The following is an 18,942-nucleotide window of genomic DNA, read 5'->3' as shown; positions in this document are numbered from 1 at the left end:
CAATAATGCCCTATATCTTTTTAAGTATCTATGTGTAGGCGTATTTACCTTCTATAGAATTTGTCAGGGTGCCATTAACAGGTGCATCTCCTGAATATTTCTACCTGCTATTTTGTTCTTGAGCCAATCTTTCCTTTTCTGCTATCTTGGGGTTTATTTCTTTTGGTAGAAAAGACCAGAGAGCTTTCATCAGGTTTTCGTTAAAAATGAAAAGATGATGTTAGCTTCACTTTTGTCGTTCTGTCCTCCCCCACCCACCCCACACCTCCTTTTCTTTCCTGACCTAAAATTATAAGCTCTGCTTCTAGTGAAGCTCAGTGTTTGAGATCAAAGGAAATTTGTCGACTAGGCTAATGTTGGCACAGGGGAGGCATAGATATTTTCTCTCCCACACAACAGATGTTTCTGCAACTTTGCTCTTGGGTATGTGGAAGCTGACCGGAGGAAACGCCATCTTGATCATCAAGTCAGAAAGTTTTTTGGGAGTAACAAAGAAAAGAGATTTAGGTTTTAATCAGAAAAGTTGATTTAGTTATAGGTATAATTTGATAAACGTTAAGAGTTAATCGGTCTAAATCACTCTTTTTTCAAGTTTAGCCACCTTAAGATACTGTATGTGGATAATGCTGGCTGAGGAATTCTGGGAGTCCACACACCTTAAAGTTACTGAGCTTGAAAACCATTGATCCAAATATTATAACATTGGGAGTGTTCAAAACAGAATGATGCTGCTCTTAATGTTGGTGATTTGAAATTCAATTTATAGAGTTAATGAAGTCAGAAGAACTGACAGCTGATCCATTTATTCTATAGCAAGATGTACTAATTGAGAAAATAGTAAAAATTTAGAAATTTTATTCTTATGGAACTATGAAGTAAGATTCCATCCAAATAAACATTTTAGTGAATTGATCTGATAATTTTGTGAACATTAGAGTGAAATAAAAATTAAAAAAACTCCTGAATTGCAAAATAACAGTTTCAGCACCAAGTACATTTAATCCTTGATTTGTTTCTAAAAAGAAACTCTAACCTGCTGCTGTGTTAGAGAGCTAAGAAATAAATTTTAAAATCAGAGTGCATACTGATAGAATTAGGAAGCTGTGTGGTATCTCAGAGTTGATATACTGTATATTCCAAAGTAATGATATCAAACTATTTTAAGATTTTACAGAGTAGCTGCTTTTACAGAAATGAATACAATGAAAGTTTGTGGAAAGTAACAACACAATTCTTACACTGAGAACTAAGTAATGATTATTGACTTGAACAATAATGGTTAATGGGTTTGACAGACCAGAGCTACATCACTGAGCCAAAATCCCTCTGAGTCTGAATAATCACTCCTAAGCAATTCTGTTAAGGGATTATCATGTTTTTTTCTTCAAACTGATGCACCCTAATAGGACACTAAACAGCTGAAATACTAAGCTGCACTCTTAAGGATATACATTCCATAACAGAGAAATGAAAACAAAGGTCTTCAGGAAGAGGAAGATAAAAGGGCTGAGTTGATATGAACGCAAGAATAAATTATCCAGTGTGGGGTTGTTTATTTTTGTAAGAAATGTATATCCTCTCTCTCTCTGCCCCTCCCCCACTCGCCCTCCAACTTGAACAATTGCAATTCTGGGTGCCTGTGGAGATTCTCAAGCATCCATCCATGGTTGTCCCAAAGGTGCTTTTTCAAAAGGCAACTGGACTTCGTTATTCCTTGAAGACATTTCACTTCTCATCCAAGAAGCTTTTTGGGTTCTGAACCTTAGTTCAGAACTAAGAAGCATCTTGAATGAGGAGCGAAACATCTTCAAGGAAAAACAAAGTCCAGTTGCCTTTTGAGAAAGCACATTTGGGGCAATTGTGGGTAGTTTATTTATGAAGGAAAGGAAGAAGAGGAAGAAGAAATAAATAAAAAGAAAGAAATTCAATTAAAGATAAGATAAACCCTTAATAGATCATCTATTACCTTCCCCCATACAGGGATTCCCATCATCCTGGCCCCAACAGTCAAGGAAACAGATATGTCTTTCTGTGTGGTGGAGGAGAGGGATGATCTCTCCTGGATCCCATCAGATGGCATTGTCTCAAAGAAGGGACCTGAAGAGTGTCCATCTTGACAGAATGAGTGAGCAGGCAAACACTACCTCAGGAGAGATAGTGGTAGTGGGGTTTTTTTTTCATTCTCCCACTTGATTTGTTCCTGCTTTAAGATTTATAAAAAACAAACAAACTGGTCCTAAGAGTCAAGTTCTGAACCATGTGCACAGCTACCAGAATTTGAGTTTCAAAATTTCCCACAATTGATATTTGCTTTCTTTGCTAATTCAGCTCTAATAAAAATTGCCTTCCTATAGTGACAGCTTTGTAGAGAAGGTGCAGTTATGAACAGAGTTACTGAGTGTTGTTGCCTTTATGGACTTTCAAGTAATAGCATTAAAAAAAAAACTAACTCATTGCCAGCATTTCAAAGCACTCATGAGTCCCCCCTGCAGATGAGCCTTACTTCTTTTCTGCTTGCTGGAATAGAATAGAACAGAACAGAACAGAACAGAACAGAACAGAACAGAACAGAGCTGGAAGGGACCTTGGAGGTCTTCTAGTCCAGCCGCCTGCTCAAGCAGGAGAACCTATACCATCTCAGACAAGTGACTGTCTAGCCTCTTTTTAAAAATCTCCAGTGATGGAGCGCCCATGATTTCTGAGGGCAAGCTGTTCCACTGGTTAATTGTCCTCATTGTCAGGAAGTTTTTCCTGAATTCCAGGTTGCTTCTCTCTTTGGTCCATGAACTGCACCCCAAAGCAAACCAGTAGCCAGTGCAGCTCGTGAAGAAGTGGTGTAATATGGGTCATTCTATGGGCCACAAAGACTGCTCATGCCGATGTGTTTTGTACCAATTGAAGCTTCTGAATGCATTTTAAGGATAGCCATGTAAAGCAGGGGCCGCAGAAATGGCTGGTCAGGACGTGCAAACATGGGCATGCATTCCCCCCACTCGTGCTAGCGCCTACGGCTCTGTCCATGTGCATGGGCACAAACAGGAACACTAGCACGAGGGGCGTGCGTGCCCCGTTTGTGTATGCATGAATGGGCCACTAGCCGCCGTGGGGGCACGCAGCTGTTCGCGCTTGCGCATGGCACCAGCACATGCCACATGCACGAACACGGCTGCTAGTACTGCGCCAGTGGGCATGGCCCGGTTTGCATGCATGCATGTGCGTACACACACAGTAATTTGGAAGCTGCTCTCCCCTCCAGGCTACAAGTCCAGAAAGATTGCAGAACTCTGATGTAAAGCACATCGCAGTAATCCAGAGGAGTAATCCATTTGAATGCTTATCCTATGTCTTAAGAGAACAATGATTCAATGGAATACTTCAGAAAAAAAAATGGCGGTGTAGACTGGTGTTTTGTATCTCTAAATAACTCCTTTGTATCTAGGTGCTCTGAATTAGCTAGGTTTGTCTTTTGAAAGACGTCTGTAGGCTTAAAAAGATAAATACAGTATACTAAGATAGTGGCTTTCTTACAGTGATGGAAATAATTATGCAATTTTGTTGATAATTGGAGCTCTTGAAAACCAAGATAAAGAATGGGTTGATCCTCCCTACATAATTAAGCTTTAGTTGTTTAATAAAATGTTCCTCCAATATTCTGATTGATCTAGTAGATTAGGGAAAACTGAATTGCATAAATTGTAGGAAAAGTTAAATGTGGCACTTAATACTTTTGTTTGTGCAGGACAGATTTTAAATGTATCCATTATTCTGTGAGGAAGAAGGGCCAATAAAAAAGTCTGTGTGTGTGGTGTGTGTGTGTGTACATATTAAAGAGATTCAAATAAGATGCAGTTGTCAACAGTTGTATAACTGAATATGCATCTAACCAATGTTCTTTCTCTTTCTTTTCCCCAGGACTTGTGAAGTTGGGAGTTCATTGTGTAACATGTCAAAAGGTCGCTATAAAAATTGTCAACAGGGAGAAGCTCAGTGAATCGGTGCTAATGAAGGTAATTTTCCAAAGGGAGATCTGGAAAAAAAGAGAAGTAGTCTGCTCAGTGATTTTTGTTCTTTGCAAAATTAATATCTTTAATTAAATTTAACAAACATTCTTGTCAGTGCTAACACTGTGCATTGCATAATAATGCCTCTACAGAGAGGAGATAGGAAACTGAAATTTAAAAGGATAATGTATTTCTCTGGTTTGATTAAGACCAAAAAATAACATCCAATCATCCCACAATGATTGACTGTGAAAATATTAGTTATAAAGTTATCCTTTATTGCAGGAGCAGATTCCTTTCCCTTGCTTTAGAGATCTTCTGAAATTAGGGGTTTGATTAGCTGGAAACTTTCACTGTGGCAAGACCTGATTAGATCACTCTAGTTAGTTTTAAATTTCAGCCCTCACCTCCACCCATCACAGGGAGGGACTTGGTTGACCGAACTGCCGTAGGACCCTGTTGAATTTCAAAGGGAACTTAGGATTGTCCCATGCTGTTCAACTAAGGCCTTAGGCTCTTCTTGGAATGAGAGGGCGACTATGGCTTTGGATCAAATTGTATATGTGTAGAAGCCCTTTGGGAAATGAAATGGTATATGAGATCCAAGAGCACTATTGAAGGAAAACAAAGAGTGAATCCAACCAAGCACAGGTAAGCACTGCACTGTGGTGATGAGCAGCAAAAAGTATTATTTTCCAGCTATTATTTTATTATAAATTTTCAAAAGGCAGGCCTGTTTAGGGTGATCCAGTCTGTTCTAAGTAAAGAGGAAGCAGGTCAGGTTTTATAGGTCCCCTGGGAGAATTGTCCTAGACATCTGTTGGATAAAGTCACTTGAATTTGCTTTGAACTGGACCTCTTCTGGACAGGTCCCATAGAATTAAGTCACACTTAGTTAACAAGGAATGCTTAATCCTGTTAGGATGGACATAATGGACATAATCCTTGGGCTTTGATCTCTGATTTTGTGTTTTAGATCCGTGTCCCTCCTGGTTGGTCAAGGCCTCCCAGGAGATGACACATATTTGGATCATTACAATGGTGAATGCCTCTGGACAAAGAGGACAGTTCTGCCAGCTTTGAAGAAAGCAATGATCTGCTGTTCTCAGGAAGTCAATGGAACTGGACAATTTTCATCCAGTTTTCAACCTTCCCTATTCAGAGAACGTTGTTGAAAAGATGGTAATCTTACAATGGCAGAGAACCTTGGAGGCAGTGGATTATTTGGACCTTATTTCAGTCATATTTTCATATTTCACGCTGATTATTGAACGGCACTGTTAAAGATCTTTGGCAAGCTTGGTGGATGGTATGTCCATCCTGGCCCTTCTGGAACATGGTATACTTTTGGATTGGTTTAGGAGATTGGGAATGGGAGGTACAGTTTTTGGTGGGTCTCATATTTACATAAAAACTCTGCATAAGGTTCTCCATGGATATGGGATTGAGTATCATTACTTTGTTGCTGATACTCAATTATATATCTCTGCTCCACCCGGCTCAAGATTTTTTCCCCACTGTCTGGAATCTGTGGAATTGGGATAGGGAAAAACAGATTTTGCCTTAACCCTGTCAAGAACAAGTATCTGTGGCTTTTAGGATCTCTTGGATCTGGAGATTTTCCATCCTTGACTCTGGACAGAGTGGCATACCCTGTGGTACAATTGATAAGCAGTTATTGTCCCCTTGGACTCATAGTATGGGTTTAAGGAGCAAATGTTTGTCATAGCCAGAATGGCAGTTGTAAAAATTCCTCATATGCCAGCCACTGGATTGAAAGACTCCAGTCACGATCACTCACATCTTAGTCACAACTCAGTTGGATTACTGCAGTGTGATTACATGGGGTGATCCTTGAGGAGAATTAGAAAATTGCAGCTAGTCCAGAATGCAGCTTCAGTAGGCTTCCAGGTGCAATTCAAGATGCTAGCTATCACCTGTAAAGCCTACATGGCACAGGCCCAGATTATTTGTAGGACTCTCTCCATTTGATTCTGCTTGTCTCATCAGATCAAGTTAGGCATGTTCTGAATCCTTTCTCTGAAACAATGGCATCTATCAGGAACCAGGAGATGTGCCTTCTTTGTCACAATGCCTGCATTATGGAACAGCATCCCACTGGCATGACCCTAATCTGTTAGCCTGACCTTGAAAAACCTCAGGCATTAGATCAGATATCTATTGAGCCCTGTGTGTAAGGTTGGTGTAATTTGTTTTCAGACAGACTACTAGAAGCCTCAGTTGCACTATATTGTCTATGTGTGTTTAATTATTTTATTTTTCACAACTGAATCCAAAGCATCACACAACTTAAAACATAGGATATCTGATAAGGAATAATGAGTGGGCTTCAGTTTCACCCTAATGCATTCTATTAACCTCACATTTCTCTAATCCCCTTGTTCTCTTGGCTTGGGGATAGAACGTAAAACCTCACTATGTTTGTTTTGCAATAAAACCAAGTTAAAATGATGTGGATGGTAGATTAACTTCAAGAATTTTAATTACATTAATATTGTCTCACGTGCCAATGTAAATTTTATTTTTCATATCTTTATTTTAAAAAGTAATGTCTTTATTTATCCCAAAGATGCTTTTTCAAGAGGCAACAGGAGTTTCTTGTTTTTCTTTGAAGATGTTTCGCTTCTCATCCAAGAAGCTTCTTCAGCTCTGATCTGGATAACTGAGAATCTCCATAGATAATGTCTTTAGTTCATGTCAATACAATGGTAAAATATTATATCCCATTAATGGGTAATAAATAGATGTAAGCAGCTAGATGCCTTTAGAAATATGTGATTAATACAGAGAACACTAACCTCTTTCTTCAGGAATAGTTTGCAATAGTATATATTCTAGCATCACAATGCTAACTGCAATTGCAGAAGTGTGAGAGATGATTAAAAGAAGCCTTGGTGGTGCAGTGGTTAGAATGCAGTATTGCAGGCTAATTCTGCTGACTGCCAGCAGTTCAATTCTCACTGGCTCAAGATTGATTCAGCCTATACTCAGTCAGTAAAATGAGGACTCAGATGTTGGGGGCAATGTGCTGACTCTGTAAAATGCTTAGAGTATGCTATAAAGCTCTATGAAGCGGTATATAAGTATAAGGGCTAAGTGCTATTGCTAAAAGAAGTATTTTGTTGTTGACATGTTGAATGATTCATAACCTCCATTCAAGAAAGGAGGGTGAATATAAGAGCATTTGTTCATCAGTAAAATCATGCTCTACATGTGGATGCAACTGTGTGCATGAGAAAACAACTAATAGAAGAACATTTGTATCTTTTTTAATGTGAAAGAATGTGTCTCTTTTAAAGCGTGCTTGCCATTTGTTGTTTCTATAAATACTATGGTGTCTGTTTAAAAATCTGTCACAGATTGGAGCAAGTTTTGATGTTCACTCAATAGATTAACAAATTAAACACTGCAGTTTTATTTCTTGTTGGGGCTACTCTCTATTGTCCAGCTTGGCGTAGAAAGATATTTTAGTTTTGTTTTTAATGAAGAGAAGTATTCAAAACTGACTTTTCCATAGGTTGCAGGTTAATATGGTCCAGGGCATTCCAAGCTTATTCTACTTAATGGGACAGACTAGGTCTAAGCATACTCTTGATAAAAGATGGCTTCAATATACCAGCCCATCTAGTATTGGGGGAAATAATAATTATTCAGTTTTTGGTGAACAGGAAGGAGAATTTAAATCTTTCTGCCCTGTATTGATGCAAAAGTAGTTTCTTCTTCTGAAGCTGTAATTTGCATGAACAGGAAACCTGTCTACTGGGGCTACCAAATAGCAGCTTTCAATTATTGATTGTCATTTCAAGGCTATAATGATTTTGGGGGAGGGAGGTTGAATAGGCCAAAACCCCACATCAACTATTAAAAAATGAATTTGGACTACAAATTTGCTGGCCATTAAAGATCAGAATAGGTAGCCTTAAATACATTTAGGACACAGTAAGGTCTCATCAGATTGGACATGTCCAAAAGAAAACTTACAGCAATGACAAAAGAAAGACATAGTGAGTTCTCTTTCGGGTCTTAAAGATACTTTGGCTGCTACTACTAGTCTTAGTACATTTACTGCAAATGATTGCGTGTTGTTGGTATAAGTTGAAAAGCAGCAAAGGAAAATCCAGGTGAAGTGTGATCCATTGTATTTTAGTCTTCTCTTCCACCATTCTCTTTCTCTCTTTTTGCAATCATTTTTTAAATATTCTGGAAGCTGGCCTTTTTCTCTGGAATTGCTTTTCATTTGAGCTATGCAGAATAGGGAGGCATTTGCTAAAGTGTTTTGTAATTGTAACACAGTAGTATCAATGTTTCTGGAGAGAATAATTCAGAATTGAAGCAGCTGGACTAAATTAACAGAGCTGCTGCTATATAAATAATATACAGGAAAACATGTTGGACAATGGAACTGTAATAAATGTGTCAGAAACTTATCCAAGGAATTGGATAATGGGTAGATTATTAAGGGTAGACATATGGATTCGTCTCTGACGGAGATGATTCTTAAACTTGTATCCAAAGAACTCACAACCTGTATTACCAGAATGAATCTGGTGACCAATCTCTGGTCAAACAGGAGCCAGAAATAAATGTTACTAGTGATTTCATGTTCATTGGAATTGTTTCTCTGATATTAAGTTTTGTGAAAACAGCCCACTCAATTATGTGTAGAACTACCATGCAAAAGACAAAAGACAGTTTATATTAATTCCCTAAGATTTATTGTCCAAAATGTCTGATTTTGCCCATCCAGGATTTGTTTACTGCTGCTGGCAATTGTGAAGACATTTTAGCTATAGGTAGTCCTTGACTTACAACAGTTCATTTAGTGACTGTTCAAAGTTACAACAACACTGAAAAAAGTGACTTACGACCATTTTTCACACTTACAACTGTTGCAGCATCCCTGTGGTCACGTGATCAAAATTCAGATGCTTGGCAACTGACTCATATTTATGAAGGTTGCAGTGTCTGGGGTCATGTGATCCCCTTTTGTTACCTTATGACAAGCAATCTGGGAAGCCAGATCCACTTAACAGCCGTGTTACTAACTTAACAACTGCAAGGATTCACTTAACATCTGTGGCAAGAAAGGTCGTAAAATGGGGCAAAATTCACTTAACAAATGTTTCACTTAGCAACAGAAATTTTGGGCTCAATTGTGGTCATACGTCGAGGCCTACCTGTACTTATTTGATTTGAAATGTAGTGATTCATCATGTGGTCTCAAATATTTTTATAAGAAAATAGTTTTTGAGCGTTCTTGAGGAAATCGATATATTATTCCATGTTATATTAGACAGCTGAGTTATTGGAAGTGATTGCACTAGACTGCCAATGTGTCTGCTCTTTCATACTTCCACACTTGTGAAAATATAAAATCCACACCTTTTATTCAGTTGAAAGAACTTGGTACTTCTTTCTCTGTTTGCAAGGAGGGTTAACTAGTTTCCGAACAGAGGAGTTCCATGGGGATTTATGCCATGACAATTATCCATTTTATATTCTCAGAAGAAGAGTTTTGATTGACATTAATGTTCTGTTGTTGATAATGATCAGCTAGATAATGGAATGGAATGGAATGGAATGGAATAGAATAGAATAGAATAGAATAGAATAGAATAGAATAGAATAGAATAGAATAGAATAGAATTGGAAGGGACCTTGGAGGCCTTCTAGTCCAGCCCCCTGCTCAAGCAGGAGAACCTATACCATCTCAGACAAGTGACTGTCTAGTCTCTTCTTAAAGACCTCCAGTGATGGAGCGCCCACGATTTCTGGAGGCAAGTTGTTCCACTGGTTAATTGTCTTCACTGTCAGGAAGCTTCTCCTTAATTCCAGGTTGCTTCTTCTCTTTGATCAGTTTCCAACCATTGTTTCTTGTCCCTCTGGTGCTTTGGAGAATAACGTGACCCCCTCTTCTTCGTGGCAGCCCCTCAAATACTGGAATACTGCTATCATGTCTCCCCTATTTCTTCTTTTCTTTAGACTAGCCAAACCCAATTCCTGGAGCCGTTCTTTGTATGTTTTAGTCAGAATGTATGTTCATGTGTTTGGAAGCCTTGTTGCAGGACATAAAAGCAACAGCCTTCAGTTTTTGCCTGAATTATTTCATTTTCAGAGACAAAATGTCTACAAAATTCCATTTCGTAGTCAAGGATATTTAGAAAATCATCCTCATCTATCTGATTTTAAAAAAAAACAAAAACAAAAAACCCTATGATTATTTTCATCATTGTTTCTTGCGGTAGTGAATCATTAATACACTGTTAAGTCCATTGTTATCCAAAAATACTTTTTTATTTAAGAGATCTGTCCAGGGGGATAAATAAAGTTACTTCAATCAGTGATTACGGTATATGCATCATTTTGGGTTATTTGAGTAGCCATGACTCAAACTATGTCAAATTGCTAAGGAGACTCAAATAGCATGGCAAGATAAAAATCCTAGTAACTAATCCAATGATGTTCTAACTATTTATTTAACATCTGTGTTTTACTGTTCATTTCTGCATTTCCTCTGAGACGTGAGCAAGTTTATATTTAACAACAACTATTTTTGGTTACCTTTTAAGCCTTGCCTTTTATTTTAAGTTTTTAAGAAGAGACTGGATAGCCATTTGTCTGAAATGGTATAGGGTTTCCTGCCTGAGCAGGGGGTTGGACTAGATAACTTCCAAGGTCCCTTCCAACTTTATTATTATTATTATTATTATTATTATTATTATTATTATTATTATTATTATTATTATTATTATTATTATTATTACTACTACTACTACTACTACTATTATTATTATTATTATTATTATTTCCTGTTAGAAATAGAAATATTGTGTTTGAAAGCAGATGATTATCACAAAACTATAGAAAGTATTGGCATTTATCGAACAAGTGAAGTGCATAAACAATGATGTATTACTTCTACGATCTTAATTTATTTTCCAATCACATATTATGGTCAGTAGGACTTTAGGGTGAAAAACCTGTATTCTTGAATCCAAAGAGATAAAACAAAAATCATGTTGTGCACTCTTTCCATGCATGTATGTATCTGGAGTTAATTTTCCTAGTTCTCTTTCCTGGGGACTGTAGATCTATTGCTATCTATAAAAGACAGGTTTGTTTTTTTTAATGGATTTTAGAAGCTTGCTGACTTGTTCCTGTTGGAATATTTAAAGACATTGGATAACTGTGTGTCTTGTAAAAATAGCAGGCCCTCCTGTTCCATCCACTCTTCACTTGAAAAATATTTTGTAGAGGGGTAATTAAATAAAAAAAATATGAATATGTGCTGTACCTTTGAAAAGAATACACATAAAGTATCTGTATGAGACCCATACTTTTCAGCTTTCATTGTCCTTACCCATAAGATACATCAGATAGATTGCTACGGAAGCCATAAGAACATATTTATATACATACTAATGATTTTGATTCCCCCACTGTATGCACTTTTTAAAAACACAAGATCCTGCTTCTAAACAAAAAAAAAACAAACATGTTCAGGAGTCAGGGGTGGGTGAGTTTTTATTTATTCCATTCATTTTAATGCAGTTTCCAGAGGGAATATCTATGCATCTGGAGTCTGTTAATGTTAGAAAATAAAACTTCATTACAGTAACATCAAGTGGCTGATTTCAACTGCTCAAAGTCAGTTTGATTAAATGATACTTTGCTTCTGTGCACCACCCTCTGTGATACAAGAAGAATGCTTCCTGGCGTATCTGCCAAAGCGCTGGAGGGTAAGAAAACAGGAGCATCATAATTCTTAAAGATGTCGGTGTTTTTCTCATGGCTAAGTGGAATCTTTTCAATAAGTGGGCGTGAAAAACATAAGAGCTTCCGTAAACAGATAGATTGAGTTTTATAGTGTTGTTGGAGAAAATGCATAAGGAGAGTACTTTATACATACACAGTGAACAAGGAGACTACTTCTCTAATGAATAGCACAGAGTTGCACTGAAGTTCTTCTGTAGAGAGCTCGCTTACATAAAAATGGATTTATTCTGTTTAATAGGGGAGGTGAGTCATCTAAGAAAATTATGCAGGGACAACAGTCTAATGAGAAATAGGTATCCCCCCAACTCCAATTGCACCTTTAGATGATTATATCTTGACTTACTAAGCTAAAATATAACCAGGCCTTTTGTCTATACACAGAGCATTTGAACACTTTTCCTTAACGCTAAGCAATCCATCAAACAGAAGTCTCTGATTAATTATAGTGTCTTGTTTGTCTAAACCAGGGAACTAGGGGCCACCAGAGTTCTTTACAGGAAATAAAATAATAATAATAATAATAATAATAATAATAATAATAATAATAATAATAATAATAATAATAATAATAATAATAATAATAATAATAAAGTTGGAAGGGACCTTGGAGGTCATCTAGTCCAACCCCCTGCTCAGGCAGGAAACCTTATACCATTTCGGACAAATGGCTGTCCAGTTTCTTCTTAAAAACTTCCAGTGTTGGCACATTCACCGCTTCTGGAGGCAGGTTGTTCCACTGGTTAATTGTTCTAACTGTCAGGAAGTTTCTCCTTAGTTCTAGGTTGCTTCTCTCTTTGGTTAGTTTCCACCCGTTGCTTCTTGTTTTGCCTTCAGGCGCTTTGGAGAATAGCTTGACTCCCTCTTCTTTGTGGCAGCCCCTGAGATATTGGAACACTGCTATCATGTCCCCCCTTGTCCTTCTCTTCGTTAAACTAGACATACCCAATTCCAGCAACCGTTCCTTATATGTTTTAGCCTCCAGTCCCCTAATCATCTTTGTTGCTCTTCTCTGTACTCTTTCTACAGTCTCAACATCTTTTTTACATCGTGGTGACCAAAACTGAATGCAGTATTCCAAGTGTGGCCTTACCAGGGCATTGTAAAGTGGTATTAATACTTCACGTGATCTTGATTCTATCCCTCTGTTAATGCAGCCTAGTACTGTGTTGGCTTTTTTGGCAGCTGCAGCACATTGCTGGCTCATATTTAAATGATTGTCCACTAGGACTCTGAGATCCCTCTCACAGTTACTACTATTGAGCAAGGTAACCCCTATACTATACCTGTACATTTGGTTTTTCTTGCCTAAATGTAGAACCTTACTTTTTTCACCATTGAATTTCATTTTGTTAGATAGCGCCCAGTGTTTAAGTCTGTCCAGATCCTCCTGTATCCTAAGCCTGTCTTCTGGAGTGTTGGCTATTCCTGCCAGCTTGGTGTCATCTGCAAATTTGATGAGTTCCCCATCTATCCCCTCGTCCAGATCGTTGATGAAGATTTTGAAGAGCACTGGGCCCAGAACAGAGCCCTGGGGCATCCCACTACACACTTCCCTCCATGTAGATGCGGTTCCATTGAGGACCACACACTGAGTACGGCCGGTCAGCCAGCTACGGATCCATCTGGTGGTGATGCTGTCTAACCCACATTTTTCTATCTTATCAAGTAGTAGGTTGTGATCTACTTTGTCAAATGCCTTACTGAAGTCCAAGTAAATTATATCCACAGCGTTCCTCTGGTCCATTAATTTTGTCACTTGGTCAAAGAATGCAATAAGATTTGTCTGGCATGATCTGTTTTTGACAAACCCGTGTTGGCTTTTAGTAATGACTTTGTTTGCCTGTAGGTGTTCGCTGATTTGTTGTTTGATTATCTTTTCCAGAATCTTCCCAGGTATTGAGGTCAGGCTGATAGGTCTGTAATTTCCTGGGTCCTTTTTTTCCCCTTTTTTGAAGGAAATTTATCACTGCCATTTGGACTAAGAATAGTTTTAATATTATACTTAAACTCCTAAATTGGTATCTATACTAAGTAAAGCAAATTAAGAACCTCTGATTTGAAATTACTATAGCTTGTTTCAATCAAATTATAGTTAAAAATTACATTGTGGAGGAGTTGGATATCATGACCTTCTATCAAAAATAGAAGTTAAAACATTTGCACTCTTCTATACGATCATGCTGGACAAGAGCTTTAAATATACAGTTTATGGTAACATCACATTCAATTATATGGTTTGTAGTCTTGCCATAAACCAAGATTGTGCCTTAATAGATTGACATTTAGAGAAATAGCTAACTTTACTCTCATGATTTGAATTAAAAAAGAAAAGTAAGATTAATTAGAAATATTTAGTTTATTCTTGCCAAGTTTTTTAATTTTAATGCAATTATAACATCTTTTAGTGTTAGCACTGTTGGCCACCTTGATGCCCACATTTAGCAAAAATGTGGGCATATACATTCTAACATTTTAAAAAAGGAGGAGTAGGAAGAAAATTATCCTATTTCCCACTATTAAACTAAGATAGCATAGTCTATAAAAATGTGGATTTTTATTTTTTCCCCCAACAGAACAGAAAGAAACTTTGCCTGCTTAATTTGTTTGTATTAACATCCTTATGTAATTCTGACAGTTTTTTTAAAAAAAATCTCATTTAATTGATTTTAAACATAAATCTGGGTCATCCTTGAAGACCTCCTGGAAACTTCTGGAAGTTGTCCAGAATGATGGGCTAATCTCAGTATGCCCATGTAATATCTTTGCTTCACAAGCTGCACTGATTGCCAGTTTGCTTCTGAGTGGGACTCAGGGTGCTGGTTTTTAGCTATAAAGCCATATAAGATATAGGGTCTGGTTACTTGAGGGACTGTCTGTCTCCCACAACATCAACCTGGCTGATTCAGTCTGATAAAGATGGCATGTCCCAGGTTCCTTTAAGGAAGTAGTGCCAACTTATCAGGACCTGGAAGGACACCAATCCTCTTGAATGTGGTTTCCCCCAAGATCTGAACAACCCCAACCATGCTCATGTTTTAAGTGGCCTTCATTCAGGCCTTTGGTGGGGAAGAGTGGAGCCTCCTTTTAATTTAGGTAGCTTTCTTTTGTTTCCATCTGGTTTGTTATCTTACTATCTCTGCTTTCTTGTGTCACTGATGCATTTTAAATCATTTCTAAACCTCCCAGAGTTACTGGGAATCAGGGGGTATATCAGTGGCAGGATTCAGCCAGTTCACACCAGTTCGGCAGAATCGGTAGCTAATTTTTTGTTGCCCAGGCCCAGAACGGACTTCTGGAAGCGGCATCCACCCAAAGAACCAGTTGTTCAAATATTTGAATCCCACCACTGGGGTATATACATTTAATGAATAATAGTATCTAACCCTACTGCAGTTAAAAATACTCTCAGAAGCTTGCATGGATTATAAATGCAGGCAATCCTTGACTTATCACAACTGGGGCTGGAACTTCTGTTGCTAAGCAATCTGCTCTGTAAGTCAGCCACATCTGATTTTACAACTTTTTACCACAATTATTAAGCGAATCATGTGGTTATTAAGCAAATCCAGCTTCCCCCATTGACTTTGCTTGTCAGAAACCCCCTGGTGAAGATCACAAATAGCGATCACATGACCCCAAGATGCAGCAACCATTGTAAATACATACCTGTTGTCAAGCATCCATGTGGCGATGGGGACAGTGTCATCCATCCCACTTGAATTAGTTAGCAAAGAAAGACTCTGGCACATTATTTTTTTCCAAAAGTATACCTTACTAAGAACAAAATGGTTACAGATTTTTGCAAGGCAGAATCTGTTAGCGGGGTGCGAAAACAATGCAATTAAGTTCCTCCTTTTTCCCTGGCCAATTCCTATTATCAGTCAAAGTCCAATTAGAAGTTCTCAGGTTGTTTTGGAAATGGCTCTGCCTTCATGCCTTCACCATCTCCACATTTCTTTTGGCTGACCTTGTGCTGGATTGGTGCAACTCTCTGTCAGGGCCTGCATGGCTTCATTCCCAAATACCCACCCACCCACCCCCGTCCTTCCCTCACATTCCAATCTCTCCCCCCACACACACCATTGCAAATGTCAGGCTGGCAAGATGTGATGCGAAGCTAGGAGCAGAATTGCAGCCATAACAAACAGTGCAATGAACATAAGTGCAGGGAGTGGGCATAAGTCATTTTTTCATCATCATCATAATGTTAAATAGCTGTTAAGCAAATGGCCATAACCAGAGGACTACCTGTAAAACTAACGTAAAACATCCAGTGTCCCATTTAAAACTATATAGGAATCCAAAACATAACAGTGAACCAAAAAAACCACTAACAATCAAGATTTAAGGATGTCATCATGCATAATGTCAGGGGAGGCATTCCAGAGGAATTCCATTTTCAACAAAATCAGAAAAAAATAATCAAAGAGGAAGTTAACTTGATCTCTATGAGGAGGCTGTTCCACAGCATTGACAGAAAAGCAATGCTTACTTGCTTCAGTCTCCTGAACTTCTGAATAATGTGGGATTTGCAGCAGTTTCTCCTCGTAGGTGGTGCTGAATGGAGTAAAAGAAAGCTAGGGGTTATTATTATTATTATTGTTGTTGTTGTTGTTGTTGTTGTTATTGTTATTGTTATTATTTATTCATTTGGTAAATCCAAAGTAAGAAAGCTTTCCAAGTCACTCTTCTGATTTATTATTTGTACTGTATGTCCACTTTGATCACTAAGACATAGCTGGTTTAATTTGTGAATTCATTTTGGCATTATTTTCCATATCAGTTTTATATTCTGGCATTTCTAAACTGTTTTCAGATCACATCTTTTTTATATCACTTTTATAATCTACCTTTTTTTAAAAAAAAAAATCCAAATCTACATTCAAATCAGCGTGTCTCTTTTTTATCCAATAAAAATCTGCTCTTCTATATCCTCTGTTATAGTATCAAACAATCTTGTAAGTAACTTCTGAGTAAATTGGTCTCAAACAGCCTTAATTTCTTCTATAGTCAAATAATACTGTTCCATTGTAATAATGGGGTCTGTTCTTTTTTAGGAATAATCCTTTGTCCTTTCTGGTTCCCTGTAGCCAGACTTCCAGTCTCCTCTCATCATCTGTTTATTTTACAATCAACAAAATTTTCCCACAGGAGGATTTCTTACAATTAATTTCAAAGACTTCATATACTATTTTATAAATTTTTAAAACACCCCATAGGAAATATTCTTTCAAGTCCATCTAGCACCTTAACTAGACCTCCTTTTGCTATTTTCCCGAAATTAAAGCTTCTCTTGTTAACCCTTAAACTTACTTAGAGTTTCTTTCATCCAGAGTGGAAGGAAAATCTCCTGGTGTAATACAGTACAGTTTGTCTTTCAGGAGTTTCTTAACTCCAAAGAAATCGATAATAAGCAGCTTCCTAAAGTAATTAAGAGAGGAAATAGATGGGCCCAGTGTCTTTCTGAAAGGTGCTGAGTGTGGCTTAGGCAAGATTAATATTCCCTGGCCCCAGAACTCTCAAAGTTGCCGGGGAATGCTATTTTCTGATCTCTTCACAGGGAGAATCTCTAAGGAGCCAAACAAGGTTATCCTTGTCTTCTCCTGAATGCAAAGATGAATTCTGAGTTGATCCCTTCACTGGTTCCTGTACTAGCCACGTTCATCAGCTCCGCAAAAAACAGAGTCGAGTTCTGTCCACAAAGTTGTTGCTGAAGCCCTGACAACTGTACTTTTCATCACTTTCAAATAGTCTTTCTTAGTTCAAAATCCTCTATAGCAGAGGTCCCCAACCTTTTGGGCACCAGGGACCAGTTCCGTGGAGAGATGTTTTTCTGCGGACTGGAGGGTGTGTTGTTTTGTGTGTTGCCTGCATCCCACAGATGGGGCTTTGCTTGTTTGTGTGGACCGGTTGCTGGCATGCCGCGGACCAGTGCTGGTCCATGGACCGGGGGTTGGGGACCCCTGCTCTATAGTATTCTGGTTGACTGGGGATGTTTCCATTGTCATTATTTCTATATTCTTTGTTTAGTGTCCTCTGATATTTTGCTTTTTGGTTCTGTTTCTTGGTACCACCAATTTGATTACATAGTTTTAGTTATATAACAGGTAGCTTCAGTTAAGTTCTCATTGTTTAATTTGTTGAGATTGAACAACTATTTGATAATTTCAGCCAAAACACATATTTCTGATAGTTTATTTGATAAACAAAGCAAGCTGCTGTATTTTGCAGCAATTTTTCCCTCTCCTCTTTGATGCTGATTTTTAATGTGTGGAGCACTGTCATCACTGACTTGGTCCATCCATAAAAATTAATCTATTATTGGACAAAATGTAAACTATTGAATACAACGATAAGATTGACATCTGGCCTTTTCCAAACTCATTTTGAGTTATATTTTTCTTGAAATAAGAATTCAGGATAGAAATTATCTTTTAATCTTTTACCTATTAGTCATCATCCATTTTTTTCCTGTTGCTAAAACTAAAATTTCTGACGATAGTGTCATGATTGTTCTTTTTTCTATCCTTGTATTCATATCACCCATAATGATTCTGAACTAATTATTCTTCTGGCAGAATTGGTGCATAATCAATTGATATAATTCTTTGATTTCTTCATTTTATGATCGTTTGTTAGTGCATATACCTATAAGAAAGAGGTAGTGTTGAATCAATTTTACAGGTATGCTACTCATTTCAAAGTCTGTTGAATTCAATTATGCTTTCCTTTAGAAGTTTTCCATTTTTTCCATTATCATCACTTATTTCCTGTTAATATGCAGGTAATAATAGTTGATGTCAAGCAGTCCCTCATCTTTACATCTTATTTCACCTAGTCCAATTACATCCCACTTGATTTGTTCCAGCTCATGCTCTAGTTCTTCCAATTTTGATACATCTCAAAGAGGTCTAACTTTCATGTGTCTATGTTTAAAGGCAGCCTGACCAAAGCTAGTTATTCTTCTGCCTTCAAATTAATTTTTCCATGGCTCTAGGAAGTGGTTATCTGGCCTCCGGGCTATGAGGGATACATTGTACAATTGCTAATCATGGAAGGTTGCAGACCAAAATCTATCATGCTGGGCCAATATGGATTTGGAATTGTACTTCTACCAGTGGTGCATGGTGTATTACCTTAATGT

The 18,942-nt window shown here is 37.7% G+C and overlaps 1 protein-coding gene across 1 annotated transcript in view; it reads left to right on the top strand.

Moving 5' to 3' along the window:
* Positions 1-18,942, top strand: part of LOC107286057 (serine/threonine-protein kinase BRSK2) — a 396,585-nt gene that overhangs the window by 210,464 nt on the left and 167,179 nt on the right. The window contains exon 2 of the mRNA XM_015814351.1: positions 3,913-4,007. Within this exon, the coding sequence (XP_015669837.1) occupies positions 3,913-4,007 (95 nt within the window). The remainder of the gene's footprint in view (positions 1-3,912; positions 4,008-18,942) is intronic.

Source organism: Protobothrops mucrosquamatus, unplaced genomic scaffold (assembly GCF_001527695.2).
Source record: "Protobothrops mucrosquamatus isolate PMUCROS unplaced genomic scaffold, P.Mucros_1.0 scaffold242, whole genome shotgun sequence".
NCBI lineage: Eukaryota > Metazoa > Chordata > Lepidosauria > Squamata > Viperidae > Protobothrops > Protobothrops mucrosquamatus.
The sequence above is the reverse complement of the archived record's forward strand: the minus strand, read 5'-3'. Positions and strand labels throughout refer to the sequence as shown.